Consider the following 13,646-nt stretch of genomic DNA (forward strand, 5'->3'; position numbering starts at 1 on the left):
TCATGATGAATGTTGCTCAAGGACCATCGTGGCAAGTGAGCAATCACGTTGTTGTAATGGTTCCTGAGGAATATGAGGATGTTGTTGGCACGACACCAACAAGGGGATTTCCCATCATGCATCCAATGATGCATGATGGGAAAAAAGGCAGTAAAAGGCAGTATTTGCGATGTCATGTAGCATTTCACTTACCGGTAATATCTCAGTTTGAGAGTACTTTAAGTTGCCCCCTGTCGCCCGCAGGGAAGAAGGGCCGTCGCAAGGCCAGAAAGACGGATGCCAGCGACCTGACGCCCAACCCCCAGAAGCTCCATAGCATTGGCGAGCAGCTGCAAAAGCTCAACGCCGCCATCGACGGGATGGGCCCCGTTAATGACCTGCCCGCCGTCGCCCGCGCTCGCTCCCGCAAGGAGAAGAACAAGCTAGCCTCCAGGTAGGATGCTAAACGAAACGCTGTAGCACAGCTGCACTAACCTAGCGCTACGCTTACTTCCCTAGTTTAGAAACATGCTAACATAGCAAAACGCTAACTTAGCAACATTGGGCGCTGGACTTTTAAATGTATTTTGTTTAATATTTCTCAATATATGTGTGCTGTGCACCAAACCTCTTTATTGAGATTGACTGACTTAATTACCAATGTTTACTTTTATCATAACATCTACCTTGAAGGAGTTAAAAAAGTATCCAAGGTGTTGGTTGAAATGAATTTACTAACCAAAGTAAGAATATGATAATGCTCGTGTGATAATCTGGTTCTGTAAAACAGTATATTATCTGGCGGTCTCTGTTCGCCAAAAATAATGCACTTATTAGGAGAGGAGGTTGCTTGGACATTTCATTGGAATGTCCTTTGAGAGAAAATCGTCTCGTCCTTTAATAGAGGGAGAAGAGCAAAGTCACGCAGACTTGCTGTTTCTGAGTGATAGGGCTTCATTGAGAAAAGGGAAGTGCATTGTGTGGAAGGGCAGGCAAAGTTCAGTTAGAATTGTAATCAAAACAAGGTTCATTTATGGCAAATATTTGCCACGCTTGACACTCTAAGAAGGAAGGAAGAGAAAGAGGTGTGTGTGTGTGTGTGTGTGTGTGTGTGTGTGTGTGTGTGTGTGTGTGTGTGTGTGTGTGTGTGTGTGTGTGTGTGTGTGTGTGTGTGTGTGTGTGTGTGTGTGTGTGTGTGTGTGTATGGGGTTAAATGCGTTGGCTTACACAAGAAGCAGCATTTCTGAAACATGGATCAGTATATTTTTTTATGGCTCACTTTTTGTGTTGTAAAGCCCATTAAAAGGATGTTTATCCTTTCTTTGTTTACATTATTACAATAATTCTTGTATATAAATATATTTCCATATCGGTCTAATTATTTATTGTGTGTGTTCTCAGGGCATGCAGGCTGAAGAAGAAAGCTCAGCATGAGGCCAACAAGATCAAACTATGGGGCCTCAACCAGGAGTACGGTCAGTGTCTGCTAGTTTGAGGCCCGGACATACTTTCTGCGTCTGCGGGCAGTACCAGCTTGTACCTGATGCACACTTGGTTCCATTCATAATACACTTGAGGTTCTGCGTTGGTCTGGCATTCCATGATTGAGTGTCTTCCGCTTCACACTCCATTCCAGTTGGTGGCGGTCATGCACCATAATGTTGCTTGCCAACCGCCATAAAAATCTAGAAGAAGCATGCACATTAGGAGTGAACATAGCATTTTAATCTCTCAACGCGATTGTGGATAACTCGCCAGTATCTCATCAGCATGCTCTGTGCTGGAGCCTGGCTAACAGTTCCATCAGCCTAGCATGGGTCTGCTTATCCTCAGCTACAGCGGTTAGAAACACTAAATGAAAGTATTATTAATCTAATTAGAGGAATCTAACATTGTATTACAAACCTAATTGATTTAATGTATTTTGATTCTATTTATTGAATAACCCTGGTATAAAGCGGAATATGAAATAGCGAAAAGAACCACATCATTGTCTGTGTGTGATATTCTTTTGACATTTTTGACAAGTGCTTATTCAATTTGCAGGTTTTATTATGTTGATCATTGAGCTGGTAGTGTTCTTCCGTTTGGTTTGGAACCTTTCCCGTTTGTTTTGACACCATTCCTAGGAATATAATATATATTTCTGGTGCTTATTGGTCTAGGAAGTGATCATTTCTAATTTTTCTATCCCGCCCACTGACTGATGTTGAATTGGATTGGATCCCATGATACTTGGAAGAGTTTAAAAACAGGCTTCTGTGATTACATGTTAAATGTTACATTCCATGTATTCGCCAGCCATACAAGACTGCACTGAATTAGACTGAAACTAGCCAGAAGAAAGACTCTACTTACCAAAGAAACCCGGCAGTACAGTTTATGTTATGTAAGCTATGGTCCTCAGATGGATGAGGGGGAAAAAAGAGGATTGTCATAATTAACAACAGTGAAAGCCACCCATAAAAAACCAATAGTAAGCCCCTGGCTGGGGAGTCATCGGGTTCAACGCAACCTCCTCTTCATCCCAGAATACTCTAGAAATGTGAAGTGTTCTGCTCAACAGCACTGAAAGCTTGGATGAATAAGACCCTTCAACATGGTTTCATGACTGGATAGTTGCTCCTATACAAGTCACCTGTTGTCTGCCTGGTGTAGAAGACACAGAATTTCGGAGATGCAATGAAATCATCCACATTTATTTGTCTTGCAAATATACAAGTCCAGTTTTATCCGATTTAGGTTGGATGGTTACAAATCTAACTGAAACACATGACCAGACAATGAGTAGGCCCTGGCAAAAGTCACTCACGAGCCCACCTCCCGCATGTCCAACGAGCAATAAAGAAGACTGTGACTTCCACACTCAGCCACCTGGGTTGTTAGATTGACTGTATCCATATCCCTTACAAGCCTGCAGGGACATGCAAGCTCAAATCGTCCCACATACACATACAGGTCCTTCTCAAAAAATTAGCATATTGTGATAAAGTTCATTCTTTTCCATAATGTAATGATAAAAATTAAACTTTCATATATTTTAGATTCATTGCCCTCCAACTGAAATATTTCAGGTCTTTTATTGTTTTAATACTGATGATTTTGGCATACAGCTCATGAAAACCCAAAATTCCTATCTCAAAAAATTAGCATATCATGAAAAGGTTCTCTGAACGAGCTATTAACCTGAACCATCTGAATCAACGAATTAACTCTAAACACCTGCAAAAGATTCCTGATGCTTTTAAAAACTCCCAGCCTGGTTCATTACTCAAAACCGCAATCATGGGTAAGACTGCCGACCTGACTGCTGTCCAGAAGGCCATCATTGACACCCTCAAGCAAGAGGGTAAGACGCAGAAAGAAATTTCTGAACGAATAGGCTGTTCCCAGAGTGCCGTATCAAGGCACCTCAGTGGGAAGTCTGTGGGAAGGAAAAAGTGTGGCAGAAAACGCTGCACGACAAGAAGAGGTGACCGGACCCTGAGGAAGATTGTGGAGAAGGGCCGATTCCAGACCTTGGGGGACCTGCGGAGTCTGGAGTAGAAACATCCAGAGCCACCGTGCACAGGCGTGTGCAGGAAATGGGCTACAGGTGCCGCATTCCCCAGGTCAAGCCACTTTTGAACCAGAAACAGCGGCAGAAGCGCCTGACCTGGGCTACAGAGAAGCAGCACTGGACTGTTGCTCAGTGGTCCAAAGTACTTTTTTCGGATGAAAGCAAATTTTGCATGTCATTCGGAAATCAAGGTGCCAGAGTCTGGAGGAAGACTGGGGAGAAGGAAATGCCAAAATGCCTGAAGTCCAGTGTCAAGTACCCACAGTCAGTGATGGTCTGGAGTGCCCTGTCAGCTGCTGGTGTTGGTCCACTGTGTTTTATCAAGGGCAGGGTCAATGCAGCTAGCTACCAGGAGATTTTGGAGCACTTCATGCTTCCATCTGCTGAAAAGCTTTATGGAGATGAAGATTTCATTTTTCAGCACGACCTGGCACCTGCTCACAGTGCCAAAACCACTGGTAAATGGTTTACTGACCATGGTATTACTGTGCTCAATTGGCCTGCCAACTCTCCTGACCTGAACCCCATAGAGAATCTGTGGGATATTGTGAAGAGAAAGTTGAGAGACGCAAGACCCAACACTCTGGATGAGCTTAAGGCCGCTATCGAAGCATCCTGGGCCTCCATAAGACCTCAGCAGTGCCACAGGCTGATTGCCTCCATGCCACGCCGCATTGAAGCAGTCATTTCTGCAAAAGGATTCCCGACCAAGTATTGAGTGCATAACTGAACATAATTATTTGAAGGTTGACTTTTTTTGTATTAAAAACACTTTTCTTTTATTGGTCGGATGAAATATGCCAATTTTTTGAGATAGGGATTTTTGGTTTTTCTTGACTTTTTGGCCAAAATCATCAATATTAAAACAATAAAAGGCTTGAACTACTTCAGTTGTGTGTAATGAATCTAAAATAGATGAAAGTCTAATGTTTATCAGTACATTACAGAAAATAATGAACTTTATCACAATATGCTAATTTTTTTAGAAGGACCTGTATACGCACACAACAAAACGAGACCGCAACCTAAGGAGATTCTGATTGAGGCAAGGCAAGACATTGGCGCTTAGTTGGACCAGGCTAATCTTATGTTGTTTCTTTCCTGCTAGTTGGTTCCTCAAGCTATGCATTTAGGTTTGTCCTCCTCTTCCCCTGATGTCTATGATATCTAAAGGGGGCTTATCAACGGTTGCACACAAATGTATAGCTGCATTTTATAGACTCCTCTGTACATCGTATCCAACCCGCCCCATATTAACTATTAATAGGTTATTGGCACTGGCGTAATTAGGCTAGGCTATTTGTGGAGAAACCTGATAACATCACGTTGGACATTTTCATCCCAGTCAAACCTGGCATCTAAAACAAACCAGACCCTGATCAAACCTGGCAACACAAAGTGCTTATTTAAACAAGGGGGGTGTTAAGTTTGAATCTGGTGTGTGTGTGTGTGTGATGGTCAATAAACCTCGAAGACACAACCACGATCTGGCATCCATTAGGGTACTACCTCACTAGACAGGTCCGATCCATTGGACCATGTATGACCCAGCTACATCTGACACTCCAAAGCCAATCGTTAGCCCGTTTCCATTCACCCCAACCCTACCTCAACGCTACAGTGTTTTCTACTCTCACTCTCTAACACTGTCTTAACACTGTTTTACCCCTAAATGTTTTTCCCCAGCGCTTTCACATCAGGGACCAGATCTGAGTACGCTCGACCCCAGAGTCAAGTTTGTCTAACTAGCTTGAACACTGTGTAGGGTGCCTGTGTAGTGTGATAATTATCATACAGTACAAAGGGATGTAAACTGATATTGAGAACGCAGTTATCTTGCATCTGCACTCCCCAGCTCTGGCTGATAAAGTAGGTAGGCAGGCGGGATACTTTCTCGATGCTGTCGGCAAAATATAAATTATAGCTGCAAAGGACTACTCTGTTGTATGTGCTTGAGATCGTGCGATTGGCGCACGTCGTTACTGCTAGAGAACAGAGCAACGCTACTAATGTGAAAGCTGAACGGCGGGAGAGTGGGGAAGGGGGCAATTTTATCTATCACGGTACTAATTAATTGTACTTGATATGAACTGCCACTAGACTGGAGCCGGGACAGGTGGCAAGAAGGGGAGGGGGGTGTGGCAGCTGATTGAGTAGTTCTTTGTGTTTATTTATCTCTATATGTTGTGGAGACATGCCCTTGGTGAGGTTAGCGACTGGAGTGTTTTGGCGGATGAATGCCAGCTGGGTTCTCCGGATCCCATCAGAGCTCCTAAAAAGCCTCTGGAAGAGTTTGGAGATCCTTCCCAGCTAATCTACTCTCTTTAGGGCTGGATAAACCGTAGAGGGTATTTCCCTCTCAGACAAGGCTTTTTAGTAGATGTGAGCCCTGGCCAATTTCCTTTTTTCTTCTTCAGTAGTTATACATTCCAAACATTCCCCATTTCCGGCTCTAGCTCTCGGCGAGGGCTTTAGTTCTGGCTCCGCCTTTTTCTCTGTGGTGCTCACTCTTGGCATTAGACATCACAGTTTGGGCTGTAACTCATTCTCTCTCTCTATTCCTCTCACTCTTTCATTCAAACACTCTTTCTCTCCCCCACATTTTTTCTTTCAACTTCTGTTACCAACTACTTCTCTGACTCATCTGTTTAACTCTATGTCCCTTGGACCTGCCCGTGTGTGTGTGTGCGTGCGTGCGTGCGTGCGTGCGTGCGTGCTCGCGTCACCATTTATTCATTTTTTTTCTCTTTCATTCATATAATTGCTCTCTCTATGTATGTGTGTGTGCGTTTCCCCTCTCTCAGTCTCGCTCTTTCATCCATGGTTATGGTGTCTCTTGTGACTCTCAACGAGTAAATCGGTCAGCCTGGCTCCTGGCGATTAGACCGCTCAACAAGATTACTTGGTCTTGTACCAGAGCTCCCGAATGTGTGTGTGTGTTGGGGTGCCAGAAAAAATGCAGAATGTCCCCAAAAAAGAGGGTGGAGCTAAAGAGTGTTACAGGAAGTGAAAGAAAGGAATTCAGGCTTTTGAATAGTGGATGGATGGCTCTTCAGTTCCTCATGCAGTGTTTCCCAACCCTGGGAGGTCTGAACCCCACTCGGGGTCCACTGATATGCATACAGGGTGGTTGGAGGGTTCTTAAAGACCCAGATATTTCATTTGAGTTTGAAAGGTCTCTATACATACAAACAGAATTATTTATAGCCACGATGAAATACTTCTTATCACTAAGTGTGGTGCCGTCCTCATTCATTCACTGGGACGTGGATTTATTGCAGGTAGATGTTAATGGCGAAATTTATTTTGTTTGTGGAAACAGTTATGCAAACCAACATAGAAATCGGTTTGTGCAAATGTTTAGGCATAAATATTAGTTCTCAGGGAAAAAAGGGTTTGGTTCCCACTGGTCTATTTTCAGACCCAGCAGTTGCATGTTAAAGCAGTGAGTGTCCAGTGGATGACTGTATGAGGCGGTTGCTTTTGTTCAGATCACCTGCTGGGTGCTCTGCTGAGGATCAAGGAGGTGATCCGCCGGCGCGTGGAGAGCAGCGAGGAAGACGACACGGACGTCCGAGGGATGACCCAGCGCCTGGAAGACATCCTCAAAGACTCCAGTGGTGAGATGAGCTCCCATAAACATGCACAACAGACAGCTCCCTGGAACAGTGGTTACCTCGTTTCAGGTCGGGCCTTTTTTTGACACCAACAGCAGTGTTTTCAGATCTATATAGCTGGAGCGGATCTCAGTTCTGATCTCGGTTCCCGAGGTGTTTCTTCTCTGCAGATCAATCTGGCCTCGAGCCACGTAAAGGCTCTTCCACAATACTTTAAAGGATGGGACAAAGTAGCTCAGGAGGGAGGGAGTTCCACTTAATGTCAAACAAGGGGAACTAGAGTCTGTCAAATAAACAAACATTTTGGCTGGGCCCATGGAAGGGGCATCTAGGGCATCTGGGGAGAAATCAAATGTTTAACAATGTTTACTTTTAACATTGTTTAAATGTCCATATCCGGATGGTCTCACAAGGCTAGTCGAAAGAATGAGCACTTAGCAGAGGCAATGTGACTTACAAGTGAAAGCTGTGGTCAATCAAGTCATGCAATCAATAATGGACCAACAAAATACACTGCCAAGGCCATTGTGACCAAGTTCAATAAAAATGACTGGGCAGAGTGCAGAATAGCCGTAGGAATCGTAAAGACTTCTGTCCGTATAAGGGTGTGGAAGGATGGCCGAAACAGAGAAAAGACGCCCTAGTGTGGACGTAGCTTCACCCTGTTTAAAGGCTCTGAATTCAACCAACCCACGTTGGCTTAAGTGTGTGTGTGTGTGTGGGTGCATGCCCGTCCTCCTTTTAGGTCCTCTGGTGGCGGGGCGGACCAAAGACTTTGTGCAGCGGATCCTGGCGGCCAGCGCGGGGGGACAGACCAAGCGGACCCCCCAGGGAGGGGACGGGGGTCTGGCGGTCTGAACTTCCGACCCCCTCATTCCCCCCTCGTACACCACTACCACCAACAAACCTATGACCCTTCTCCGGCACCGCAGCCCGGTCTCCGCCTTACGGAGACCCCCTGTGGCGACCGCCGCAACACGCATCCACACTTACAAACGCACAGTCAGTCCCCAGAGTGCGTGAGAGACGGAGACAGAGGGACAATTGGAAAGACTTTCCTGCCAATCTCCCATCAGTCTCTCACACCCCCTAATGTCTCTGGCAAGCTAGAAACTGCTGCTGACTTTATCCTGTATGTTCTACTCTGTGTGTGTGTGTGTGTGTGTGTGTGTGTGTGTGTGTCTGTGTGCGCGTGTGTGTATATATCTATCTCTATATTTATATCTATATAAATAGATATAGAGATACGCTGTTTGATAGTGTTGTGATTTCTTGATTCCTCTCGACGTGCTGTATTCCTACCCCATTGTGCCTGAATAGACATTGCACTGTTTTAGTAGGAGGTCATCGTGGAGTGGCCCGTAGTAATCTGAGGGGAGGCGGTCTTTAAAGGAGAAACAAACCCAAAGCCCATTTCGAGATTGGTTTGCATTGACTCCCTCTCTAGGTTACACTCATGCAATTGCATCCATAACCTGGGATTGGCATACATGGGTACCATGGTTACCCGGTCACCTCCCGGACGAGTGTCGATGCGACACAGCTGTCCCCGGCTCATTGCCGACCTGAAGGGGCGTTTACAGTGGCGCCGCAAGCCCTGCCCCACCAGGAAAAGAAACAACAACCTGAAAGTATTTTTAAAAGGGGGAGTCAGGGGGTTTGGTTCTCCTTCTTTAAGTAAGGGAGTGGGCGGGGCATACACAAGGCCTCTCCCGCTAAATGAAGCCAGTGTTGCCAAGCGACCCGTGCTGGCTGGCATACCGATGCCCTGTTCTATTATCCACCCTGGAGCTCCGCCCCAGCGCTCGGGGAGTGAGATGCGCAGTCCTAGCATTTGACGTAGACCTTCCTGTTTATTTTATTAAGCCAAAGCGCTTGGTGCACTTGTTGGAAGACGCCTAACTGGCGATGCTGCATCACTGTTATCATGTTTAACGTTGACACCAAGTGATGAAATCATGTGATCAGTTCAGTCCGATTTCAATGACCAAAAAGAAATTACCGGCGAATAGGAAAGTGGATAATTCACCAAGTGGACCGTGACTGTGGATAATGGAACGGGGTATGGTTGATCTATGTCAATCAACCCCTGGAGGAGTGAGGTTATTCCTCTACCAGTGCAGACCTGAGACTGTTTATAGTTGTTTCTCAACCCTCAAACTCCCCAAACAAACAAATCGATGTCGAAGGAGCACAGTGTAAGGTTCCCTAGTGCTTCACAAGTTAACATTCTCAAAACCTAACTTTATATAGTTAGCTGACTTGACATATCCAGTTAAAACTGGACACGTCAATAAAAAGACACAAATACCTGCTTATTTGAGGTAGGAAGTATCAATCGTACACAGTGCCCCTTCCAAATCAAACCAACTGACTAGAATGCACCTTACTGCACCAAAGTGACCAAAGAGTATTGAATCGGACTGCAGAAAATGTCCATCTCGGATTCTAATAGTAATGATGGTAGGTAGAGGGTCGATAATTAAATTATTATTGGCTGCTCTCCTATACACCCTGAATGGTGGATGGATAATAAGGGTTCGCCCTAATGCACTATGACCCCCGTTGAGGTGTCCAAACCAGCAGGTCTGGGATGCAGCCTCTATCCTGGGATGGCCGGTCCAGCCTGGCTGTCTCTCTGCACCACCATTGGCTGTATTTTGTGGGTTTCCCTCAAAGTGTCAATATTTTTTTTCCCCCGAGCCACCTCCACAACCCCCTGACCTTAATATGTAGCAGACCCAGCAAGGAGAGACGTGTCCAGCGTTCAGGGAGTGGAGGTCCTGCCCATGTCGTTGGCTCCGCCTCTGCTCTGAGCGGAGTGCGGTGGAAGTCTTAAAGGTTAAACCTTGACCCGTGTTGCTGTATCCTGAGCCTCAAAACTCGGGAGGACTTCCACTTTTTGATCGCGGAAATTCAACCTCTGAGCATACATTCCTAAATTGTCAATGACAAATGGGCATATATTGACAAAAGGATGTTCCAGATGCTATAAAAGTAAATGTTTGTTAAATTGATACATTTTTGTGTGGGATCGATTTTTGGCAAAGTCAGGCCTATCCCAGTGGGTGTCGAGCTCCTAGAGCCGTTGTGAAAAAACTGCCTTTACTTTGGTTGTCTCTTGCTCTATTCAGACCGTGTTGTCCGAGGTCTCTAAACTTTGTTGGACATAAATGACAAGGACCCTTACCCATTGCACTGTGGCAAGATCACCCGAGCACCTTTGTTTCCTTTTTAAGAGGGCTTTGAACCTTTTTTATAATTCTGAATTTATCAAGAGGCATGTATGTTTCAATAGTTTTATTGTAAACTTGTGGTGAGATGTGTATCGTATGGTGCTACCGTACCTGCTAGGGGGAGGTTAAGGTGTGCTATATGCCTCGAATAAGTTATGCTGGACGGTCTTTTGCCAGGCCATAATTCTCACGGTCAATCTGTTTTGTATAGCGTGGTTGTTTTGGGAAGGAGGTTGAAACCACAGCAACGTGTCATTATGCCGGATCATCAAACCCCTAATTTAAAATGTCATCGTCAAACCCACAGCCCTGGCTTCAACCTGACCCAACCTGACCTCATTTGACTTGATATTGGACTGAGAAAATAAAACCCACCACACTAATGCCTAAAGTGTACCCCCTACCTTTCTATTGAGTACAAAGGAACAAAAGAATAAGTAACATAGAAGGTGAACACTTTACAGACCCCGAACTATAGACTAGAGGAAAAACGAGAGCTGGACCCGGAGTGGTTGTAGGGTTAGGCAATACCCCAGTTTTTTGTGGGTTTGTCTGTGACCTGGACTCCTGCCTGGGCGGTGATCCAAAGCCATTGTCCCATGGCGGCTACAACTTTGAAGGAAATGTCCTCACCCGGTGTTGAGGGCCTAAATACCCCTACCAGCGGCTTCCTCCGCCCGCCTCTCAGAGGGGCCACACTGAGAGCTACAGACGCATTCGTTTTTAGGGGAGGGACTCTGTCTCTGATTTCACCCTCTCATGCACGACCCTCAGATGAACGGGGTGGCCGGGTGAAGTGGTGGGTAAGCAGAGCTCCCCAGCGCTGTTCAGGAACCTGATGCCCCAGCCAGATGGGTCCCCCCCCCCTCCCTCCCCATGCTCTATTAAACAATTTCTTAATGCCGCAACAAATATCTGCAATGAGGAGTTGTTTCAAATTGGCAGTTTTGCCTTCTTGGTCTCAGTGCATGAAAACCAAAGGTGGGCAAAGTAGGAGTGGAGAATTTTGGATATTTTCTGTTTTTTTTCCATTATTTTTCTTTTGTTCCATGTTAGAGCTGCTACTGTTGGAGTTTCTCCCCTACTGGGGCTTCTTTTTGAACCGGCAAGAGAAGCCACAGGACCCCTGTGTCAGCAAACAACCGACCATAATGACACCAGCCTCCTACTGCACTAATCAAATGAGAACGTGCCTGCCAAAAACCAGACAGACCATTTTGAATACTTGGGCAAAGCATGTGATTTTTTGTTTTGGGTTCACCGAGTTTTCCCTGTTGGCTTTAGACGGGTGTCCTGTAACACAACAGCCCATCTCCTCAGTGCATCACTCTATAGCCCTCAACTAGGGGCATTCTCAACCGTGATCACGTTAGCCTGATCGACAGATAGGCAACCTGGTATCTGTATAGACAACCTTGTCTGTCACATAACAACCTTTCAACCTGACCAGGGCATCGTGAATGCATTAACAACTGAGCAGGTTGACTGTTTTTGTCATCGGCAAGTTTACCAGTCTGCGATCACATTCCAACAACGTAGCAAGCCTTCCTTGGTTTCTGTCCATATAGCCATGGAACATGAGGTTCAATTCAAACCCTACTTCTAAGTACTGTAAGTCAACTCTTAGCATTTACCGGATGCTAGCTTAGCCTTCCTGGTTTTTTTTGTGGCCTTAACCCATGATGGAGACAAGACAAGATTCTGAGCCTGGATACGATGTTTGATATTTACTGTGTAGATGACAGGAATCGGATCAAAGTGGCTTTAAAGCCATGACTTAAAGGCCCAGTCAGGATATCGGGCACAGTAGCGATTCTAAGGGTTTGCATCCCGGGTCTGTCCCAGAGATGCCCAAGGGACCAGTAAATGTCTCCCATACTTGATGTCTGTCTACTGGGAGAAGGAGGGGGGAGGAGAAACCTCTGAGACGTTTCAACGTTTTTAACTTATGGCAGTGATTTAGAAATCCTTTTGGTGCCAAACGCAAGAAGTTGTATTCAAGTGTGCTGTGGCTGCTCATGAGGGTTGTCCCAAACGCAAGGCAGTTCTGCCAACGAAAATGTTCATTCCACATCCAATGTACTTTGTATAGCATGTAGTGCAATGGAAGATTATCTGAACTGATGTTAGATACGATAATAACTCAAGATGGGAAATTCCAATGGACTTTCGTGATGAAAGTGCAGGTGTGAAGGCCAGAGTCTTTTGTCGGGGAAAAGGTCGCCCTGGGGCCGCCCTCTTGCTGAGAGGCCTAGGGTGCTGGAGCAGAACCAGTCTGGGGGGGGGGTAGAGCATCTCCTGGCTCTGCTGCTATTGATGCTGGTGACAGCCAGTGAGAAGGCGGCACTCCTGGCTCAAAGCCAGAGTCGCCGGCGTCGTCTGTAGTGCCTCGTCAGGCAGGTCGTGAGGGGCTTCTTGGACAGGAAGTGAGCGGGGGTGGGAGTGGGGGGGAGGAACCATTAGGATTTCATTAAGGAATGAATGCGTAATGTGTCCGTCAGGGGGTAACAAGAAAAAAAACGTACACAATCTCATCCCGAGCTGGCTTGCGTGTCTGTAAGCACAGGGCTTGGTGGACTGCCAAGAGAATGTACAGAAACATTCCACAATTCCATGTTATATACTGTACAGCAAACCCTATATCAATCCTTCTCGTCTTATCTCTGCACTAGACTTTGTCTTCTTCTTCAGTCACCTGCAGTCATCGCATTACAGTGACCCCCCCCTGTGCATTAACACATGGCTATGTACAAGCCCTTTATCAGTATGTCACATTAAGGACTAGAGAAACCAATCATTAACACGTTGTCGTGTACGTTGTTAGAGCGTACCGTTTAGGGGATAAAACAAACTATATATAAAAAAAAAAAGATGCTACAAGAAGTGCCGTACAAATAGAATCATATTTTTGTTGGTTTTGTTTTGTGTGAGTGTACTGTACTCCTGTATAATGTATATTTTAATATTTATATGCAGCTGTTGTATTATTAAAGTATATTTTTAAAATAGGTTTCTGTGCTCTTTTTTTACTCGACAACCAGGTCACATGACTCTGAAGACATCACTGGAATACACCATCTCCATCTGTCTCTATTCACCAGCCTACCCAGTGGAAAGTGCAAACTGGCAGGCAGATCTTTCCATCTTTGATCTGGGTGGACACTCCCATCAGTGATGTCACGATGGGGCCGGTTGTGTAATGGCTAATCAGCATCACACATGGTTTTAGAATAGGAACCCTGTTGTGAAAAGGTA

At 45.5% G+C, this 13,646-nt stretch overlaps 1 protein-coding gene across 3 annotated transcripts in view; it reads left to right on the forward strand.

The window, feature by feature from the left end:
* LOC115540853 (CREB3 regulatory factor) overlaps window positions 1-13,400 on the forward strand; it is a 25,712-nt gene extending 12,312 nt beyond the window's left edge. For all 3 annotated transcript variants that reach the window (XM_030352449.1, XM_030352448.1, XM_030352450.1), the window contains exons 7-10: window positions 244-433; window positions 1,381-1,454; window positions 7,030-7,158; window positions 7,901-13,400. In XM_030352449.1, the coding sequence (XP_030208309.1) occupies window positions 244-433; window positions 1,381-1,454; window positions 7,030-7,158; window positions 7,901-8,013 (506 nt within the window). In that variant the 3' untranslated portion in view covers window positions 8,014-13,400. The remainder of the gene's footprint in view (window positions 1-243; window positions 434-1,380; window positions 1,455-7,029; window positions 7,159-7,900) is intronic.
* The last annotated feature ends 246 nt before the right edge of the window (window positions 13,401-13,646 follow it).

The sequence above is a fragment of the Gadus morhua genome, chromosome 3 (assembly GCF_902167405.1).
Source record: "Gadus morhua chromosome 3, gadMor3.0, whole genome shotgun sequence".
NCBI lineage: Eukaryota > Metazoa > Chordata > Actinopteri > Gadiformes > Gadidae > Gadus > Gadus morhua.